Raw genomic sequence first — 22,922 nt, forward strand, 5'->3', positions numbered from 1 at the left:
AAACTCTATCTGCACTCTTCTCTCTGCTTTGTTTCTACAGGAAGTTCAAACTGTACAGATTAAACATCTTTGAATGAAAGTAAGTGAACAAACAGCTCACCTGAAAGAGAGAAGACAGTCAGTAACATGATGGCTGTTACCGTGTTCACTGACAGGACTGCAGTAACACCCATCACCTGGAATTAAAAACTAAGTTACTCTTCAAAGTCCTAGTTAAAGAGTTGGATGAACAAAACAGTCATTTTCACTTAAAGAAAATAAAAGCTGCTGAAAACTAAAACGATAAAACATAAATAGCAGTCATAGCTGATCTTACCAAACAAACCTCCAGGAGCTTAAACAGAGAAAATGGAGAAAAAAGACGATTTTTAAATTTCAGCAAAACTGCAACAAACCAGTCACCTCGCTGCTAAGACACAAAAACCACAAAAGATTTCTTCCTTTCTTCTTGTAGTGAGAATGAGGAAGTTAGTGTTTGACACCTCTTCTTTTTTATTTAAAAAAAAATTGGTAGCATCAACTAAAGATGGACAGTTAAGAAGAGGAAGAGAGAGAACGTCACCCACTGAAGGACCCAGGTTAGAACTGAACCTGGTCCACTGAGATAAGGACTCATGCTTTAAATGGTACATGCTCTAACAAACGAGCAACATGGCCCTCAAGCTGTTGTTGTATCTTTGTCTTATCTAGAGGGCCTGTTGGTTTAAAAGTATTAATGTGGATAATAATGATCCAGATTTGGTTCTTTCTATGTTGGGTCATGTGATCCAGCTCATTTTTAATCCCTTTTTTAGCTCAATCATGGATTTGATCATCCTGATCCAGATACAGACTCTTGGGGATCAACAAATCCAGATCATCAGTCCTCTAAAAGAGACTTCACACTCCATACTTTTCCACAGGGCGCACAAAACTTAAAACAAACTGGAACATGCTCACAGTCACTTTTAATGTCATATTTTGTTTTGATGTTAATGCTATTTGGTGCAACATTTTATGTGAACAACATCACTAATTTCTTACAATCTTAATGTGTACCTTATCTACTTTGTCAGTGAAGCAGTACAGCAGGAAAAGAGCCACAGGCCGCCCACTTGAAGGAGGACTATACTATCACTGATCTTTTTATTACATATGGAAAACAGATTTGGATTCAAACCCTCAAAACACAAAAACTGGAAAAGTCATTTTTGTATTTTCATCATCTCAAATGTCTCTTTTCATTCATCCTTATTTCTGTTTAGAACATTGAAAGCTTTCCATACAAAGGAAACAACATCGAAGCTAAAAAAAAGAAACCAGCACAGTCCTACACAATGTCAATGCCCTTCTGTGTGAATGAGGAAGTTTGCTTCTGATGTTTTTTTTGTTCAAACTATTTTGCTTTTTTTGGATAGGTGCAGTGTAAGATGGACAGTTAAGTTGAGGTAGAGAGAGAATAACAGCAAAGGGACCAGAACTGAACCTGGTCCACTCACTGTGGTGAGGACTTTAAATGGTACGTGCTCTACCATCTGAGGAACTGGATACCCCAAGCTTTGGCTGTATGTTGAGGTTGTTTATTTTATTGGTTTCATGTTTTAATGAGTGTATAATTTAGTAGAATATTGAATACAACATACATTAGACTTCTTAGTAAATTTAAGAAAATGTAAAGACATGAACAACTTCTCCTTTGTACTTACATTTCATATCACACTTCTTACACAGCATCATCAGTTCACTTTAAACCATTTCTCTTTAACCAGAGAAGTGGTCATGAACCACACAGTGACAAACCTAACACTTTTCACACGAGCGTTTCCTTGCACTTAGAGTGTTGTGGTTTAACACCATTGCAGCCCCCCTCCCTTACTCTCTTGTATGTGTTATTCATTTCTCTCTGTTTCTCCTCTCCTGTGTGTCCTGAGGTACATGGCTGTGTGATTACATGTGGGTGTGGTTTTCTGTGCAGGCAATCTCCCTCTCATTACCGGCAGTTACCTGTCTTGTTTTGTATCTGTTACGACGACGTGCTTTAACTGAATCTTTATTTGCAGTCGTGTACTCTGTACATTCTGGTGAAGTCTTACTAGGAAGGTGAACTTCTCACACATACTAAACAGAACAGGCTCCATCTGCATACACTGCGGACCAATCACAATCAGGCTCAGTCAGCAACCAATAGGAACACATGTTACTAACTTACAACACAACAGTGTTGCTAGGCAACCACAATGATATTCTGTGAGAATATTACACCCCCCTCTTAGAAAAGATAGACGTAACACATACTTTCAATGACAGTATACATGGCATAATGTGCTGTTAGTGAATAAACCCAAATCAAAATGTTTAGTAAAATCAACTCTGCATCAGAATACATCACAGCATATAACCAATGAACATTTCTTTTTTCTTTAAGGGCAGCGATCTGCCTACACGCTTTTACATTAGTTTAGAAGTCCAAAACAGACCTGGGCTTTATCTCTTGTCCGTACCTGGTCTGGTAAGGGACAGTGTGAGGAACTGTTTGAGGGACAGTTTCACTTGTGATCTGTGAGGTGAGTGATGTGGGACTGTGTGGTGTTTGCTGCTCGTTGTCATCAGGTTGTCTGTCTGTGTGTGTGTTGGGTGTTTCTTTTGTGGCAAGAAGGTGACGTCTGTTTCTCCTGTACTCTTGTCCTTCAGGTGTGTGTGGTAAGATCTGTTTGGGCGCGGTCACACTGGCCATCCGTACCGCGCCCAAGCACGCTTCAACGCTAAAGTCCAGTGTTACCGCTCCTTATCGTGCTCAGGCGCGGTACACTTCCTTGGCTTTGGCACACTTCGGAGAGGTGTGCTTCGACACGGTACACTTCATGCACGAGCACGAGCACGAGCACGCGGGACGCTGACAGCCTTCATTATGGAGAAATCCAGAGTTCCATGGCTGTATCTGACTAAAATGACACAATATAAGACACAAAGTAGTTGTCATGCTCCGTGTTGTTCTCTGTGTTGTGCAGGCGGCCGTGCGGCCGAGTCCGCGTGGACGCCCGCAAATCGGAGAACAAATAATTTATTTATTTATTGTTGTGTCTGATTAAAATGGCTTAAAATAAGCTGTAAAGTCAGTAAAGTAGCTGTCATGTTCTCTGTGTTGTTCTCCGATGTGCGGCTGCGGACTCGCCTGTGGACTCGGCCGCGCGTCTATTTTATTTTGTAATTTATTTATTGCTATGTCGGATTAAAATGGTTTAGAATAATCTGTAAAATCAGAAAAGTAGCTGTCATGTTCTGTGTTGTTCTCTGATGTGCAGAGGCGGACTCAACTGCGTGTCTCTTTTTCTCTCTCTCTCTCTCTCTCTCTCTCTCTCTCGTCTGCCTTTTTGTAAACTGAGCACGCTTCATAATAACATAAAGCGTGCATGTGTTGTATTACGACGTTATGTACAAGAGGTAATCGTGCTGAGGCACGGATAGTCCTGTGTGGCTGCGGGCCGCGCTGGCCAGCGGGGGAATGGCACTGCATGGAGCCAATCGTGCTTGGGTACAGCACGGTACGGATGGCCAGTGTGACCGCGCCCTTAGTGTCAGCAGGCTGAATGATGACTGCAGGCTTCCAGTATCCTGGATCTTGGAAACGGATATTTTGTCCTTCGTGCAGCTGTGTCATCTGCTTGGCTGACCTGTCATAATATCGTTTCTGGGTTTGTTGCTGATGAGCTCTCCTGGTATGAGCACTTTGTTGGCTGACGATCTTGGGCTGAAGCTGCTTGTGGGTGTTGGGTAGGATGGAGCGTAAGTGACGACTCATAAGTAGCTGAGCTGGTGATCTGAAGTTGTCAACCGGTGTGTTGTGGTTCTCTGGGAGGCTCAGATAGGCATCCTTGTGATCAGCTTTGGCTTTTTTCAGGAGTGACTTGGCAATTTGCACAGATGTTTCTGCAAGACTATTGCTCTGGGGATAGTATGGACTTGTGGTGATATGGTTAAACTCCCATGTTTTTACAAAGGTTTCAAATTATTTACACTTGTACTGGGGACCACTATCTGATACAACAGTCTCTGGTATGCCGTGTCTGGCAAAAGCTGATTTCAGTTTGTGAATGACAGCAGAGGATGTTGTGCTGTGTAGCTTGTCAAGTTCAAAGTACCTAATGTGATAGTCTGTTGTGACTATGTAGTTCTCATTGTTCCAGGTGAAAACATATATAGCAATTGTTTGCCATGGCCTATCAGGGATCTTGTGGTTTACAAGGTGCTCTTTAGTGTTTGAGGATCTGTGCTCGAGACAGGTGGGGCACTCTCCAACCATTTCCTCAACCTGCTTGTTCATCCCGGGCCAAAACAGGATATCCAGGCTCTCAGACTACATTTTTCTATGCCCAAGTCAGAGGCATGTATTCGAGACAACATCTTTGTGCGTAGTGAGGCAGGGATGAGGATTTTCTCACCTTTGAAGATGATGTCGTTCATCAGAGACAGCTCATCACAATGATTCCAGTACTCTGTGATGCTTACAGCGCATTGGCTACATCCATTTTTATCGTATTTGTTAGAAGCATCAGCTGTGTGTCTTTTTCAGTCTCTGCTCTGATTTCTTGTAGCCTGGTGTCGCTAATAGGTAAGTTACTGTACACTGTGTGCACCTGCATGTCCATACCTTCTCTGAGGGTGTCGTTGTGGTCAGACAGTGACTTTCTGGAGAGCGTATCTGCAACAGGAATGTCTTTACCTGGTCTGTGGATGATGGTGAAATCATATCTCTAAAGTTGAAGTATCATCCTCTGTAACCGTGGAGGCGCTGCTGTCAGTGGCTTTTGCCTGATGGACTCAAGTGGTTTGTGTTCACTTTCCACGATGACGTGACTGCCATAGACATATTGGTGGAAACGTTACATCCAAACAAAATGGCGTACAGCTCTTTTTCAATCTGAGCATAGTTGACTTCGCTGTCTGACAGTGATTTAGATGCATAGCCAATAGGCTTTCCTTCTTGCAGTAGGACTGCACCTAGTCCATACTTTGATGCGTCAATTTGCAACCTGAGCTCTTTGCTTGGGTCAAAGTAGGCTCGTATCGGACCTGGTTCACATGTGACTAGCTCCTTCATTTTCCTGAATGCTTCGTCGTGTTATGTATCCCAAACAAACTCACTCCTTTAAGAGGTGTCGCATGAGGGCATTGATGTCTGAGAGCATGGGGGCAAACTTTGACAAGTAATTAACCATGTCAAGAATAGTCTCCAGCTCATCTTTATTTCTGGGTGGCTCCATGTCTCTTACAGCAGAAATCTTTGCTGGATCAGGCTTGATTCCATCTTTGGAGATGCGGTGTCCAAAGTAGCTGACCTCTGTGGCACAGATTTTGCTCTTCTCTGGGTTGAGTTTGACTCCTCGCTCTCTGGAGCGTTGCAGCATTGCACAAAGGTTTTCGTCATGCTCCTCTTTGCTTTTGTCCTCCATCAGAAAATCATCGACAATAGCAGTGACGCCTTGTAGACCTTCATAAGTCTCATCAACTTTCCGCTGAAACTCATCTTGAGCTGATTTTAGTCCAAATGGTAGGCGGCGAAATCTGTATCGTCCAAAAACAGCATTGAAGGTGGTCAACTTGGATGATTCCTCTGTGAGCTTAAAAGCCTAGTAGCCTGACCTGGCATCCATGACACTGATCAACTTCAAAATGTTTTAATGCCAAAACAAGTGCTAGAGCCTCTTTCTCTATTGTGGAGTACACGCGCTGATGACGGTTACATTTTTATGAATAATAGGAGACCAGGTGTTAAACTCCATCGTGTCCATCCTGAAGGAGGACAGCACCCGCTCCTACGTCACTCGCATCAACCGCAACTTTGAAAGGGCGATCAAACACAGGCGCAGCTAAAACCGGAGCATGAGTCATTTACGCAGTCAAACGCGACTTGACAACTGTCAACTGACTCAACTGGTCGGTGAGCTGAGCCGCAACAGCAGAGAAGTTGCTACGGAAGCTAGGATAATACCCTGCCATCCCCAAAAAACGGCGGAGCTCAAGTCGCGAAGAAGGAGCAGGGAATGACAGGATAGCCTCTACTTTAGAGTGCACCGGCTGGACTTGCCCCCGACCGACGATTTTTCCCAGAAATGTAACTGTACCCTGGCCAAATTCACATTTTGCTAAATTTAGCGTGAGATTAGCGTCATGCAGCCTGTTGTATATGTTCGTCCCAGGTGCTCAAGTACACCACAATGTTGCCAAGGTACGCCTCACCCCCCCCCCCTCCACACCTGAGAGCACCGTATTAACCAGGCGCTGAAAGGTTGCAGGTGCATTTCGCACACCGAACGGCATCATCGTATACTGCAAAAAAGAGTCAGACGTAACAAACGCAGAAATTTCCTTTGCTCGAGGAGTTAACAGCACCTGCCAGTAGCCTTTTAGTAGATCGAGTTTTGTTACAAAGTTAACACTATACCGACATGGTCAACACAATCCTCAACTCGAGGCGAGGATAACAATCCAGTTTAGTGACTCCGTTCACTTTCCAGAAATCCGTACAGAAACGATCAGAGCCGTCAGATTTACCCACAAGGAGGCACGGCGAACTCCACGAACTACAGCTGGGACTCCAGCATGTAGTCAACCTGATTGTTTAGACAGAGACGTTTGTCAGGGTTGACTCTGTAAGCGTGTTGTTTTATCGGGGTTGAATCCCCCACATCAATGTCGTGCTCTGACACATGAGTTTGAGTCAGAACATCAGAGAACAAGGAATTATGAGATTTTTTTTTAAATAAGCACATCTTCACGTTGGACCTGATTTAAATGTGGAAAACAAGCATCACGTTTGGACAACATCTCAGATGGACAGCTCCGGTGCCGCTTTGACCCGATCGATAAGTTCAGCACTGGACATCGCCAAAACTGCTTTTCTCACTTCACCGAGGGGGAGTAAAGGAGCAGCATGTCTCTCAATGTAGTGCTTTAACATTTTAATGTGACATAATCTTGTAGGTCGCCTATGTTCTTAAGTGGCTACTATGTTGTCCCGGTCATTAATTTTGTCCTTTATTACATAGGGGCCGCTGTAACGAGCCTGCAGAGCAGAACCGGGAATGGGCAACAACATTAGTACTTCGTCACCTGGGCTGAAACTTCTGTTTTTCATGTCTTAATGAAAACACAGCTTCAGAACATTCAGATATAGAAAGTTAAACATCAAGGCCCATTTTCACAAACATTCTGAGAGTCCTCTCTGAGACCTCCTAACGTCACTTAAAAAATCCTAGAGAGGATTATTGGCTTAGGAGTGATATGGGAACATTCTCAGAGCGACTCTGAGCACGGAAGGGAGGAGGCATAGTTGACCCCGTTGCTATTTATGACATATTGTTTTCAGAAGCTGTGATTGGTTGATCCAAATAATGGAGAGAAGTGCTCTCTAGTGATAATGGACATAGACAGACAGTGAAATCCATAGGGCTCTATCATAGAATCAAGTCAGACATTATGTTATTATGAACACTATGAAATAAACATGTGTGTGATAATTATTCAAATGTACACATGATGAGAGTTATATCAGCATTTATTAGATATTGGATTTACCTGTTGAGGTAACCAGGAACTCAACATGCATGTCTCACTTTGCACTGACAAAAGTCTAAGATGGACTCTTAAGGGCTAAGACGCTTTGTGAATAAGTTGAATCATTACAATGATCTAGTCTTAAGTTTAAGGGGAAATTCTTAGAAGTTGTCACGAGGAGCAACTTTTAGTATTTAGGAGGCTTCATGAATAAGGCCACAGCATTACATTAAAAAATATCTCCTTATACATTTAAGTGGGAAATAGGGAACAGACTACTTTCCTCTTCCTGCATACTAGCAAGCTTTGCATGACGTAAATTACACATAATACAGATGATTAACTAATAAAGATCATAGAAGGAAACTATAAAAAAGCAATAGTACATTAAGTTAATTCATTTATTACACATACAATTCAGACTATAAACATATTTAAACATTAAAGATTATTTTTCTCAGAATCAATAAAATATTCCTTCAGATTTTCAGTTTCTTCTTCTTATCAAAAGTCTCACTTATCATCCTTGTTTGTCTTTTGAAAATTGTTTTTCATAAGAAATAAACAGCATGACAAAACCGAGGTTCTCCTAATCGGCACCAAATCCACAATTTCAAAACCTGACAGTTTTTCTCTCCCTGTTGATCACTCCTCAGTTTCTCTCTCCCATCAGGTTTAGAGTCTGAGTGTCCTCCTCGACAGCACACTATCCTTCAGAGCTCACATCAATAATGTCACTCGGCCCGCTTATTTCCATCTACGTAACTTAAATCACCTCCGCCCGTCCATCACATCCAACAGTACCTCCATCATCGTTCACACCCTTTTTAAATCTCCCATCCTCACTGTTCCCCCTCTCAAGTCCAACCACAAACTTCAACTGGTCCAGAACTCTGCTGCTTGCATCCTCTTGTGACCCCCCTCCATTAATCACATCGACTTCAAGATTCTGCTCCTCACCTTTAAGTCCATCCATAACCTCGCTCCTCTCTACCTCTCTGATCTCCTGCACATCAACACACCCACCCTCACTCTCAGGTCTTCACACCACACATCTGTAATATTGACTCTCTCTATTTTTAAAGCTCATCTCAAAACACATCTTTTAAAACGAGCATTTTCTGTCTGATCATTTTCCATCCTATCTCACAAAGATTTCATACTCTGTAAATTTCTATTTTTAATGTTCATTTGATGGATGTATTGTTACTCTGTTGTTTTTATCTCTGCTTTGTAAGTTGACATGGAGTGCTTTGAAATGAAATGTATTATTATTATAAAAGAAGCTAATATAAAAAATAATTACAACAACAATACCATAGACCAGCACAGTCCTTCACAGTGTAATGATTTGGCTGCAGTACATTACAGTATTTTTATGTTATCTGCCTTTGAACAAAAACATCCTTCCTGTCGTATCCCATCCTTTGTTCATCACTAACCTGCTGCAAAGAAAAAACATTTAATACAGAAAAGAGAAATAGAGATATTGCATTTAAGATGAACATGAAGTCATCCTCTTCTCCTTCATGAAGCTTGCATCATAACCACTCTGTTGACATAGTCTGCTTCTTCTGCGTCCTGTTTGAATGAAACAACACAGAGAGAGCGGTGTCAGTGCTGTGTGGTGACTTTGATGCAGCTACAAGAGACAAAGCAGCAACACTTGGACTTTATCTCTGAAAATCAAAGTCAGTTTAAGTTCTCCTGAAACACTTTTCACTGTTACCATCTGGTCTCCTGTCGCTGCTGTTGGACCTGAATATCTGAAAATCATTTTCTCTGGATCAATTACTTTATGTGACTGTGTTGATTAAATCTTCAAAGAAAGCTACTCAGATAACTTCTCTCTTTTATAACACATGCTTCAATCTCATTTTGTAGAAAGAATGATGAACCTGTCCTCATCTAGTAACTCACCTTCACCTGTTTGTTGAAGCATCTTGACTTTAACCAGCTGAAAGAAAAAGAGATCAGATAAAAGAAATAAGAATCAAACACTTACACTGTAAAAATAAAAATGCAATGAGATGAATAACATGAGCCACAAATCTTCATTTCTTATGACAGTTTGTCTCACCACTCAAAGATGATGACTGAACTGCAGAGCAGCACGATTCCCAGGATCTTCAATGTAATGTGGACATCAACCCCAAACAGATCGGAAATCAGATTTTCTGGAACAAGACATCATGATCACCTGCTACTAGATGGAAAAAGCTTTTCATAGCTGTAAGATATCCTGCACTTTAATTTAATCTTTTAACCTCTAATGTGAACGTCTTTGTTTCATTTATTTATGTAGCATTATTACACATGAATTCAGTAAGAATTGTTTTTAGTGAAAACAAACAAATGTGATGATTCAGTTCTAAATTTACCTGCAAATCTCAAATGGATCTGTGGTGATGTCTGATTACCAAGATCATTCATGGACACACAGTAATAAACTCCTCCCTCTGTGGCATTAAAGCTGTAAAACTCTCCTTCAGATACGATCATGGGTCCATCTCTGCTGATCTTGAACCAGGTGAAGCTGCTGACAGGAGGATTGGCTCTGCTGGAGCAGGTCAGGTTCACATGAATACCTGCTGACACCAAACCTGATGGACTGATGGACGCTGAGGTGTTTTTAGGAGAATCTGAGGAAAATGTTAGATAATTGTATTTCATTAAAAACAGCAAACATCTTTAAAATCATCTCATTCTGACAGGATCCAATAACAATCTCTGGTTGTCTCACATGAAACTCTGAGAGTCTGTGTCTCCTCTGCTGTCTTGACTTCTTTTCCTTCATTCACAGGATATGTGGCAGAACAGGTGATGTTGTATCCATCATGTTTGTCCGTCAGAGTGATCTGCTCCTGGATTTTAGTCGTGAAGGTTTTATCTGGGTTTTCCTCCATGTTGTTGAGAGAGTCTTGTTTGAGAGTCCAGGTGAGTTTAGGAGGGGAGAGTGGACAGGGAGTGGAAGCTGAGCAGGTTATAGTGACAGACTCCTTCTCCTTCAGATCTCCTGAGATGATTAGTTTGGGGCTCGGAGGAGAATCTGTGTGTTCAAATCAAACAAAGATTACTTTAACCAATAGACTAGCTGACAGTGACTGTCCTTTCTAAAATGCTTTTCTACTATACTCTTCCCAAACTTCCAGCCACCGCCTGTCATCATTACCACGTTAATATTCTGTCATGGAAACTTCATGGAGGTTTATAATGTCATATATGAAAATGTGTGTGTACTTTGTAAGAAGGAATGGTAGGATACTTATCATTGTTACATTGTTAGTTTTTTTTGTGTGTGTGTGTGTGTGTGTGTGTGTGTGTGTGTGTGTGTGTGTGTGTGTGTGTGCATGTATATGTTTGTGTGTGTATGGGAGAGGAGGGGGGGGGGTTGAAAAATGTTACAAGGAAAAAATGGTCCTAATGATGTTAAGACAAAAGCTGACAGCACTGTAATTAAAAACTTTAAATTAAAATGTTTTTCTGCTTCTTAGTGTGCCAAGATTGGACCCTTCAATCTCAACCAGTAAAAAGAGTCTCAGTATTTAATCAGAGTTCAACTCGTGCTATGACAATGATTTATTGTTTCTAAATAAAACTTTTATAATCTGATTAAAATAAAATGAAACTCTCTTACCTTCGACTTTTATTTGAAGAGGATCACAAATAGCATTTGCCCTGAAAGGCCAGTCCATGATTCTGAAGTAGTATACGCCTTCATATGTCGTCTTCATGTTGTAAATCAGAGTGGTGCAGTTTTTCATTCTCAAGTTTCCAGTTATGTTCATTTGAAATTTGTTCACTCTGCCATCACTGTTAAAAACCACATTCTTTGGATCGTAGGTCTCTTTGTCTTCTTTAAGCCATATTCCAAATGTTTCTGTTGTGTTGTCAAACTCTTTTTCTTCTTTAACACTAAAGCTACATGGGATTTTCAGACAAGTTCCACTCAGTGCTTCCATCTTCTTTGGTGTAGTGATGAAGAGATATGACCTTGTAGTCCGACATTCATCCGACTCTTCTGTAAAGCAGACCATCAGTTATTATAATGTGGAGCAGGATCTTCATATAGAGGATGTTAATGAGAGTCTAAGAAGTATTGTGGTGTGCTCTGGTCTTTTTCTCTCTTGTTCACAAAGTCAGTCTAAAACATTTCACTTTTCAGTCAGGACATGAAGAGATGAAAGAAGAAACTCTATCTGCACTCTTCTCTCTGCTTTGTTTCTACAGGAAGTTCAAACTGTACAGATTAAACATCTTTGAATGAAAGTAAGTGAACAAACAGCTCACCTGAAAGAGAGAAGACAGTCAGTAACATGATGGCTGTTACCGTGTTCACTGACAGGACTGCAGTAACACCCATCACCTGGAATTAAAAACTAAGTTACTCTTCAAAGTCCTCGTTAAAGAGTTGGATGAACAAAACAGTCATTTTCACTTAAAGAAAATAAAAGCTGCTGAAAACTAAAACGATAAAACATAAATAGCAGTCATAGCTGATCTTACCAAACAAACCTCCAGGAGCTTAAACAGAGAAAATGTAGAAAAAAGACGATTTTTAAATTTCAGCAGAACTGCAACAAACCAGTCACCTCGCTGCTAAGACACAAAAACCACAAAAGATTTCTTCATTTCTTCTTGTAGTGAGAATGAGGAAGTTAGTGTTTGACACCTCTTCTGTTTTATTAAAATGTTTCCCTTTTTTAGTAGTGTGTTTAAAGACAGATATGAAGGCTATATTAACCTATAGGTCCTGATTGGCCTCGGCTTCAAATGTGTTGCTTCAAGGAGAGCAGGAGACGTGCATTCAGTTCACCAATCATATTTATTTAAAAATGATATACTTGGTGCTGGAGTACCTGAGCAAATAGAAAGCAACACAAAGCTCAATAGAAAGGTATTTTTTATTTTATTATAATAAATATCTAAAAGTTATAGCTACTGATTTAAATAAACTATAACAAATATAACCAGACAGGGTACTTACCGCAGGGAGATTCTATCACAGACTCCACTAGATACCACCACGTGAGCTCACTGTGATCACTAACGCTGCAACTTACACTGCAAGAAAAAAGACAATCTTCCAAACACTTGAGTGTCCACCACCAGCAGGCCGACCACACCACATGCAAGAAGTGGTCTGGATCCCATGCGTACTCCCCGCAGCGCGTCCCCGCAGCCTACAAATAAAATAAAACAAAGACAAGCATGAAGTCCAGTTGGTCCAGTTTCACATAAAGGTTACACATTCATGGGTTTAAATATGGGCAGGTACGCAGTAAATTATCCACCACAACATGGACAGTGAGCATAACAACCATGGCCGAGTCCAGTTCAACAAACAATCTCAGCCAGACGACATGGATGAACTGATTCAGGCAATGCAGCAGTCTGACACTCGTCTATAATGAGGAAGACATGGTAAACATCATTTATATAAACTAGATAAAACACCTTGGAAGGAAGATCCCTCCTTCATTATCAGTTAAAGTTACCTCACTCAATCTGAGGCCCTGATTAAAGGAGACACCTGGAAGGTCAGCAGGCTGACACTGGGAGGGAGTCAAAGGCTGAATTTCCTAAAGAATTAAATCACATTAGTCATAGGCCTACAATTAATCATACAACAACAGTTATTTGTAGCCTACCTCTTCAACATGAGCCTACAGAGCATATCAGTCAGGGTAAATCAGGACACAGCTCATTACATCTGAATGAACAAGAGAAACCTCATTAAGTATCTGACCAAAGCACACAGTCACTGTTTCTCCCCAGAGCTCCCTTACCGGCACACACCAAGCAGTCCCACCACACATCTACCAGGAAACTCTCCCTCAACCTACCTACAGAGGGCAGTGTTCTCAGCTCACACATCAGCCCTCACAGGTAGCATCAACTAAAGATGGACACTTAGAAGAAAAGAGAGAGAATGACACCCACTAAAAGACCCAGGTTAGAACTGAACCTGGTCCACTGTGATAAGGACTCTGCTTTAAATGCTTCATGCTCTAACAAATGTGTAACATGGCACCCAAGCTTCATTGGTTCCAAAGGCTTGACCAATTACCTCGGATCATTTGGCCCCTTACAATCTATGAGGTCCCAACTTCAGCGTTGGAGAAGCTGGAAAGAGGGGTCACAGGATAGATTAAGAAGTGGCTTGTAGTCCCACACTGCCTGACTTCCATAATTCTCTATGGAGATTATGTCCTTAAAACTGCCCCTCAGCAGTCTCACGGAGGAGTTCAAATGTGCTAAAGTAAGACTTTAGATGACACTGAAGGAATCCAGAGATGCAGTGGTGAGGAACAACGCACCAACCCTGGCAGCAGCGGAGCAAATGGAGACCAGCAAGAGCAGTGGAGGAGGCAACAGCTGCCCTTAGACATGCAGACATCGTGGGGCATGTTCAACAAGGAAGAGGAGGATTGGGTTGATCATGTTTTACCACCACATGATCATGTAGGCAACACAGAGACACAATATGTCCTAGAATCTGGTGTTATGTGAATTGCAGCAAAAAAAACAAAAAAAACGACATAATTACAGACGTCTCTGCTGAGGTGGAGAAATATAACATGTCGGCATTCTGCCTGCTCGTTGCCTCACATGGAGAAGTGTGCACATCAAGCTTTAATTCCCTCTTCTTATGTGATAAAAGTTCACTAATCCTAACGGTGACATATGTAAAAGAAACATACGATTACAGGTTATGATTAAGGTGAACTTTTAACATTCATCATACAGAGGCTGATTCATAACAAGACCAAACCAAATCCATTCAACCACAAATATACAGCTGTTCCTTTAGTGTAAATATCTCTAATAATACGGGTTGGGGTTGTAACTCTGGCCGCTGTAGCTACATTTTTTATTTAGATGAAAGATCTGCATTAAGTACTATGGATCATCACAAGGTGTTTATTGTTTTGCTTTTAATGCAGCTGGAATTGTAAAAGTTGTCATTGTTGAAACTGGACTAAATTAAATAAAGAGTTTCCACAATCAATGAAAAAAAATCATTGCATTGACAATAAACAGAATTGTGGACTGATGAAAACATTTAGTTGTAGAGAGCTGTGCAGCTACAGTGGCTACAATGATACAGTGGAAGGACTTGTTCTCATTAGAAGAAAACAAACTACCTCTGGTTGTTATACTTCCCCTCTTTTTATATCCAACCACTTCTCTTATAGGCTTATCAGACACTCACAGATGTAGTTTCATCTTCTATATAACATCAAACATGTTGAACACACTGACATGTCAAACTATTTGTGTTTATTAAAATAGAAAAGTGAGATGTGTCTCAGTTTCCTTGTACTGAAAGAATTACTAACAATGCAACTTTATAACTTTCTAACATTTCCCAAGGCCTGATGAGAAATGCTTCAAATGATCAAAATGGGTTTTTTTTGTTTTCCCTTTTCTTATTTTCTTTTTCAAAGTCGAACGAACAAAAATAGGGCAGCAAGTCGAGGATACCCACTTAAATAATATTAGGCGTCTGGCAAACGAGGGTAACAAAGGCTGTAAAGTCTGCTTCTAAGGAGGAAAGTGATACTGTGGATGGAGTAACACCAAATAGTGCAGTCATAGCATTAGGTGCAATCGGTTTACCAACAACCTTTGAAAGTGACCCTAAGATGTTTTAAATGTTGTTGAATCAGAGGTCATCTACACTGTTATAAAGCTGTCTCAGTACTGCTTGCCTGTTCTGCCTCTCTGTCACTTCCTTTAGCTGCATTACAGCTTCACTGCATTGCTCCATCCATCCAGCAGATGTCCTCGTTTGGAGACACTCAGCCCTGCACCATATTTACTGTCTCTTTTTCAGACAGTATTGTGGATGGGTTTTTTTTTATGATACATGTAGTTAACATCATAATTGTTTAAAAATATAGAAGTTTTACATCTTCATCTGGTTATATTTTTTTCCTAACTTTAGCGTAGAGATCGTCTGGACTGCCAGCAGTCTGTGCTCCACTGTTTCCTCTCCCGGACACTTTGACTTGTGCATACAGTGTCTCCTGCTGCTGTCCTCGGTCCTGTACCGAGTTAAAGGACTCTTCATGTCTCATCTTGGAGAAATCTATCTCTCCGTAATGGATATTTTCTTGTACTTCTTCCTCTGTTTTCCTTGCTGGCTCCTCAGCAGACATCTCTTCACCTGGTTGACTCTGAAAAAAAACAAATCACCATTAGACCTGTGGGTTGAATACGGTGGCCGGTAGGGGTCAAACGCTCAGCAACTGATTAAACGACATACATATAGAAAAACACGCAGCATGTATAGAAACGCTGCACATTCAAAAGCAAATGCAAACTACCACAACAAATGCAAAGACACAAACGCGCTACAAAGAGGCAAAACAACTGCATAAGCATCAAACGCGCTGCAAGTACAGAAACGAAACTTAAGTCAAAACCAAACACACACAACCAGAAGACAACTGCAAACACAGAAACGCTGCAAGTTCAGCCTTAAACGGAAGTGCTGCAGGCCTGTAGGGGCGCCGTGGATCTGTTTAGTTTATATACTGGAGAGAGTAAGAGAGACAGCTAGGATCAGAAAGTTATGTTTGGATAGGGAAGTTGTATCGTTGAAGACACAGGATAACTTCACTGTTACTGAAACGCGATGATTAAAGCGAGTCCGACCGGGATTTTGACATCGGGGATGAGAGTGTGGGTCTGTGGATGAGAGTGTGGGTTCTGTGGCTGCAGCCCCGGGATGCCTGGAGCTAGTGCTAGCTCTGGGGCTGTGAGCTCCAGCTGCAGCTCATCCCTCTGCACCCGCTTTACCAGCCTGACACTTCGTGCTTTCACCGTCCCCAGTGTCCGGGTTGAACTCACTACTCATCTCTTTGCTACAGTTTAACATTACTCCCTGTCATCAAACATGTACCGGGGCTGCTCTCATTGAATCCCTCCTCAGGTCGCTCACAGATGCGGGAGGGAGACGGAGAAGCGGATTTATTATCTAACCACCGGGCTATGCCCCACTTTCTATTATAGGCTGTTCTGTGCACAAAGGATATGCAATGCCATGTGCAATGTACATTATCTGCTTTAAACAAACAAACAAAAAATCTCTCCTAAATACAGGTTGTTTGTTGTGTAAATCTTTAAGTTTGTCCACTTTGAGGTGAAGCATTTCTAATTTCATTGAACAGTTATATACTGTCCATAAAAGCTTTCTGTTACAATCTTATTGAGATACATAAGAAAAGTCCACAATTCCTATACATATTTTATTTTTTTAATCAAAACAACACCTCTGCATAGTTGCCAGTTTGTGGAAACCCACGTGCAGTTTTGACTCAACCCACCAGAATAGAACCACTTATATCTTCAAGACGATCAACCAAGGGGAGAAGGAGATCAAGAGAGGAGAAATACTCAGTGAGCAAGAGACAGAAAAGAGAGAGAGAGAGTAGACTCCTTTTGGGGGAAGTCAAAGTTCTTCATCAGAGGAGGAGCTATTTTTCAAGTTTTCTTCTTCATCAGAGGAGGAGTCATCCATAGACACCGTTTGCAGTCCCAAAACACTTTGGTATATTGTACGTGCTGCACCCCGCAGAGCTTGAACTACGGACAATCTTCTCTTTAGCAGACAGAGTAGCCCCTCACGTCCTCTCTCCGTCAACTCCTCGGTGCTGCCTGACAATAGGACATTAAATTGAATTTAAAACAAGAAAAAAAAAAAAAAGCTACAAGCAATTTCCCAAAAATATTTATTGTACTTACTTTGCTGGCTGATGCCTTCAGAAAGCTGGGATGAAAGCTCTTCAGTCGTGCTCCTCATGTACTCCCAGTGCTGCTTGACTTCACATACCACCATAACCTCCTCTTCTTTCAGTCTGGTCAGCAGCATTACCTTGTCATGAACGCTTTTTTTCTTTGCCATATCGCCATGTCCTGCAATTCATGACATTAAAGTGTTATCAATAATCTAACGTTTCTCTCAAGGCATGTGCATCAGAATAGTGTATTCAGTGTCTTTCAACATTTGTACTCTGAGATAGAAATTTTGGCTAAGCAACACACAGCCAGGCTTCTCTCCCATGCTGCTATCCCAGTACTTCAGAGGGGCAGTGATTGCAATACAATAGGACAGTCTGGAAATTACATTTAGTCCAGAACAGAGCCGCAAGACTGGCGCTGAACTGTGACAGAAGAGCTAATATCACCAAAATGCACTTTACTTTATGTTGGTCATTGGTGAAAGGAAGGACTATCATTTCTCTGCTTAACTTTTTTAGAAATATTTCAATGCCAAATATTTTGTTTGATCAATTATTCTTTAGCTGCAAGTTATGACTTCAATACCAATCATGCTTCAAGAAGTCACTTTACACTTACACCAGTCTAACCAGTAATACTGTTTTTAAAAAGAGTTTAAAGCAATATCTTATGTCACAGAGGCTGTTATCATTACCGCTGTTTTAATTATTTCGATTTCTGATTTCAGTATTTGCTACTTAGGTAGTGGCTAATGGGGATACTTAACATGAGTTCATTCAACCTTGTTGCCTCTTTTCATAATCTAGAGGAAAAAGGATTTTTTTTGTCTCCCTGCGTTGCCCGATTCAATTAGGGTGTGTCTCAAGCACTTTGCAACACCTAAAGAGAAAGGGCAGCTGATTGCTTAGACTCAAAGTGGGCAGACAGGATTTAAAGACAGAAATACGCTCACCCACTTACAGACTAATGAACATCATTATGAGCAAGTCTAGGCTACTACAAAACAGTTTTTTTTATGAATGCATCGGCTATTTTGATAATGTATAAAAGGGTACTGATTTCATTTAGTCACTTCTTGAAAAATAAACAAATCTTCATTGGTGGTGGCATTTTATCTCACCAGACTGACGATACAGCTGATATTTTCACTACTTGATGCTCAGATACAGTCCTTATGGTCTTTTCCAAGTCATTTTGACTGGTTGATCCTTCTGAAGAGAATTACAAGATTAATTCACACCAATATCAGTTTCGATCAACCCCTTTTCATCTTACCTAGACCAGAACAGAGCCAGTGTTTGAATTGTGCAAAAATGAAAATTTTCACTGTAACTGCTGTCCACTGCTGAACATCTGACATGTTGAAGCCCAGTCATATGAAGTTGCTGTACTGAACTTTAATTTATTCTTGAAAGGAGTTCTAAAATAGCAGGTGTCCCTTGAAACGTAGATCTCTGACGGGACTAACCTGGATAAATGAATGTAAAATAAAAATGTTCACTCACTCACTTACCTCTGGAAGCATGGACCCTTCATGTGCTCAATCTACTAGTGGACACGAGAGTGGGACCATTCAAGACATAGGTAGTTTTTATGCTTGTTTCCTTACTTGTCATGTAGTGATTAAGTTTTACCCTTGCTTTATAACTATAACTCCTCCCTTTATTTTAAAGGCTCCCTGATCCAAGAAGTACAAGACCTCTTGGGACCCACTCAACAACCCGCCCCATCACTTGCAGGATTTGAAAATTTGAAGCACAAAATAAAAGTGAAGGGAAGTGAAGCAGCTGCATAGACAAGCTAATTTATGTAGTTTTTGATTTCCTTGCCTAATATGCAGTGTCCTCAATTTCCCACAGACATTCAACATTTGTTTTGACAGACTGTACAAAGGATTTCAGAGGCGTCCGAGGACCTTAAGAAACTCACCGCTGAGTTGTCTTTACAGGAGGACGTGTTATGTGTTACTATCACTCTATAACCTTGACCCACTTGTGACAGTCACATGAAACCTCATCCTCCCATCCAACTCGCCTGCAGTGATTTTTCCTTAATATGTTTTTCTCACCGATGGATTATTTTACACATCCTGTCAGATGGGACCTGCAGTATACCAGTAGAGTCAAATCTGGTATTTCAACCAACAGAAACAGTTTTGATTATTTCAAAACTCAAGATCTTTTATGTGTTTATGTACAAATGATACAGTGCATTGCAAGAACAAATATATTTCACGACAACAGTAAAGGAAACATTTATAATTCAAGTGGGTCAAGGTTATAGAGTGATAGTAACACATAACCGTATGTGTGAAAGTGTAAGTTTTAAGTGAAATAAGCGCTTTAAGTAAAGTTCGTATAGGTATTATTTTTTCATAGACATTTTTTTATTAAGTTTCATTTTTGGTAAACTGTGTTACTTGAAAGACACAATGATGCTGGTATGCATAATAGCTATGCAACAGGTTGGCTTCTGTCTTAAAAAGCAAGATCAAATTAGTAATTTTTTAAATAATGTGTTATAATATATTGTACCTGAGTACCAGGTGAAAACCCAGACACACAATGTTGTTTAGAATTGGCCCTTATAGCTCTATTCAGACTGCCACCTCAAGGCACAAAATGTACGTCCCTGTGACGTTTCGCCTTCCATATAAATGTCAAGTTGCTTTTAATGTCTTGTGTGAAGCATTTTCAATAACATTGTTGCTGCTTTATAAAAAACATACCATGCCATGCCTGATCATAAAGTAGTAATGTCTTAATTGAGCCACTAGAGGGCAGTGTTATCATGTTTTTTAATCTCTGGTCTCTATTGAGATGTCTGGAAGCTCAATAGATCATCTATACACATCACCTATGAAAAAAAAAAAGGAATGCAATGAAGTCTGTGGATACCTCTGTCAGGAAATATGGAGCAGTTGCTTTCAAAACACTGTTCATGTTTCTGCACTGCCTTAAATAAAGGATCACAGCTTCTTAAATTTTAGCATGACCCACATCTTCAGGTATACCATTCCCAAACACTTTTCGGATAGAGCACAGGGTAAAATCAGCAATATTTGTTTTTCTACTTTAGGCAATCCACCTTATCGTCTCTAAAAACCACTATTTAACTTGAGTTGACAGGATAAAAGAGATAGCATATACAATCACTCAGTAGAATATTGAATCACTTTTAAAATACTTTCACTGAAATCATGGGAACTTGGTCCCTAGAGCAGTAAGGTATTGTGCAAAATGTTTTTATCAGTATCACAAACACTGATAAGAAATACCTACCATTAAGCACTTCAGAGAGCCAGATTTGTTTGAGTTGGATATGACCTCAGTGAACTCAACCTATGTGTAGGAGAAGAGAAGCGTTTTTATTAGTGTGTGTATTAGCAAACTATAAAACTTAAAAAACACCTATAGGATTTTTGTAAATCAATTTTGATGATTGGAGTGATTGTGTGTAGATGCCTTTGTGTTTAAGGATATTTATGGACTGAATAGAGGTTGGTGAACTCATACTAATCTTGCAAGACATTAACAGTCGCTGTAAGAGTGATACATAAAGTACATACAGTAAATGCTGTATGAGAATCAAAGTCACAGCTTAATGAATCAACAAATCTAGCTCTTTATCTTGTGAAATGTTCTTTTCACTTCTGTTTTGATATGTTTAGTCAATGTATCAGGACACCTCTATTCAGTGTTTGGTTTTGTCAGTTTTGTGAGAGTTTATGCATTCAGTAAGGGGAAATTGCCATACTGCTCCACACAGTGATCAAAGTGCAGAAACAATGTTAGATATGTTTCCTGCTGGCAGGGTTTGAACCTCTGATTGAAGGTTGAAGACTGACAAGCCCCTCCACAAACATACACATAAACACCAAAGCAAGAGTACATGACACATTTTGTCACTTTCATACATTAGTCTTCTGTAAGAGGTTGATAAGCCCTTTATTCAAAATACGACTTAAATAAAGTGTTTCATTTCCCGCTAATGCTTTCCTTTATTGAAGTCAATCTTTAAATGATGTATATTGTAATAAATCAAGAACAAGTCCCTTTTAAGTGGGCCAGGAAGGGTCATAGCAGCCAGAGATAAAACACCTTTTGTTGCTGAAATCAGAAAATCTAAATTTAAAACAACCTGAACTACACTCTCTCAAACAACAGAGAGCATATCCAATCTTACGTATAGTCGGAAAAGTGTGAGCAGCTCCTGTTATGAAACAGGTTGATAAATGTTTACAGAAATTATGAAAGTGCCATCTTCAAGGCTGAGTGGGTGGAGACATGAATTTCTGCTGGTTGACTAAATGGTCCAGAAGATATTATGCAATTTACGTTTTGGAGTTTTTGTTCCTCCATTAATATAAATATATAATTTTACCTGAAGGTTACTAAAACTACTTTAGTAAAGCATTTCATAGTGAGCCAGTTATCTTTTGCAGAGGCTGTTTAACAGTTAGGTGCTAAAGCTACAATCCAAATGACAAAGTAGTGTCTGCCTCCTGTATCATTGCAATACAATATTTGGGCAATGGCCAGGAGGATTTCTGTAAACTTAATTGAACAACTGTGATTTTGAGAGCAGGGCCAGTTCCTGGGGTCGGCCTACACTGGCTTTGGCCCCCCCGGGTGTAAACCCAAAATCCTAAACTGCGGTTGCTATTGCTTAGCATACACTTGAATGACCTTTGAGAGCTACAAATCAAGTAGGATTTAGATAAGTCAAGGGAGTATATCAAGATTATTCTGCGGACAAACTGGTCATCTCAGGACAGGTTGCCCTTAGTTCTGAGAAATAAACAGAACCCACCACCCCCACCTCATGCACACAAACACACACACATAAACTACTATCCAGACAAGAGGTCAAAGATGTCCTGCAGCTGGCAGGTTTTATTTACCTGGAAGTCATAAAATATATTCTTCCAAGAAAACATAATTACACATGAAAATAAAACAAGTGATAGTGACAGCTATACAGCAAGTAGGTTATCATTATTTCCTCTGATGTAATTGCAATAAAGCAATATTATTATATTATTGTAGTCACCACAGCAGATACATAAGGTTAAGGTCTAAGGTCATACCAAATTTACACTGTAATTTCTTGCAGGCATGTTACACCATTGTTTTATAGACTCTGTTACAGTATAAAAAAATATAGACAAGGGTTATAAAGAAATCATTATCTAGTATTATACTCATACAAATAAATTAAAAATATAAGGCCTTACAAGACAAATTCCTTGTATGTACTTGGCAAATAAAAACGATTCTGATACTTGTGTTGGCCAATGAATGTTGGTTACAGATTATGCAACCTCGTCACAGAAGCCATAGGTGCTCTTACACAGCAGCTAAACATTTTAAAATAAGACTTTTTTTAAAAAAAAAAGCAAATATCGAATGAGACGATTATGAAACAAGGAATGCTTTTAAAAAAAAATGTATTAATGATTTTTTTTAATAACGGGTAATTAAATAGCAAAAGCAAAAACCTAGAAACACGCACAGTAAAAAAAATGGATGACTAAGAGTCAAAGTTGAATGCTGTTCTGCGAAATGAGCCACGATATGTCTGTGCAATCACCTTAGAGAACGGTCCAGAAAGATAAGTTCATAGTTCGTTGCCAACCT

At 40.1% G+C, this 22,922-nt stretch overlaps 1 protein-coding gene and 1 long non-coding RNA gene across 4 annotated transcripts; both read right to left on the minus strand.

Moving 5' to 3' along the window:
• Nucleotides 1-7,516: 7,516 nt before the first annotated feature.
• On the minus strand, nucleotides 7,517-15,998 carry LOC109977570 (myelin-associated glycoprotein-like). Of its 3 annotated transcripts, none has more exons than XM_065949121.1 (8): nucleotides 15,480-15,998; nucleotides 11,824-12,716; nucleotides 11,171-11,554; nucleotides 10,277-10,582; nucleotides 9,915-10,175; nucleotides 9,614-9,710; nucleotides 9,454-9,490; nucleotides 7,517-9,114 (listed from the first exon to the last, which is right to left on the minus strand). In XM_065949121.1, exons 2-8 carry the CDS (start codon nucleotides 11,894-11,896, stop codon nucleotides 9,061-9,063), a joined length of 1,212 nt encoding a protein of 403 aa, XP_065805193.1. In that variant the 5' UTR covers nucleotides 11,897-12,716; nucleotides 15,480-15,998; the 3' UTR covers nucleotides 7,517-9,060. The 3 variants fall into 3 exon arrangements, with proteins under 3 accessions (XP_065805193.1, XP_065805192.1, XP_065805194.1); XM_065949120.1 differs by having other exon boundaries at nucleotides 15,450-15,998; XM_065949122.1 differs by having other exon boundaries at nucleotides 11,824-12,392; nucleotides 12,521-15,998.
• A 784-nt stretch (nucleotides 15,999-16,782) lies between these two features.
• LOC136177214 (uncharacterized) lies at nucleotides 16,783-22,915 on the minus strand. The gene is made up of 4 exons (XR_010664851.1): nucleotides 22,876-22,915; nucleotides 20,565-20,624; nucleotides 17,287-17,457; nucleotides 16,783-17,199 (listed from the first exon to the last, which is right to left on the minus strand). It is a non-coding gene; the product is annotated as an uncharacterized lncRNA (long non-coding RNA).
• Nucleotides 22,916-22,922: the final 7 nt, after the last annotated feature.

The sequence above is a fragment of the Labrus bergylta genome, chromosome 20 (genome assembly GCF_963930695.1).
Source record: "Labrus bergylta chromosome 20, fLabBer1.1, whole genome shotgun sequence".
NCBI lineage: Eukaryota > Metazoa > Chordata > Actinopteri > Labriformes > Labridae > Labrus > Labrus bergylta.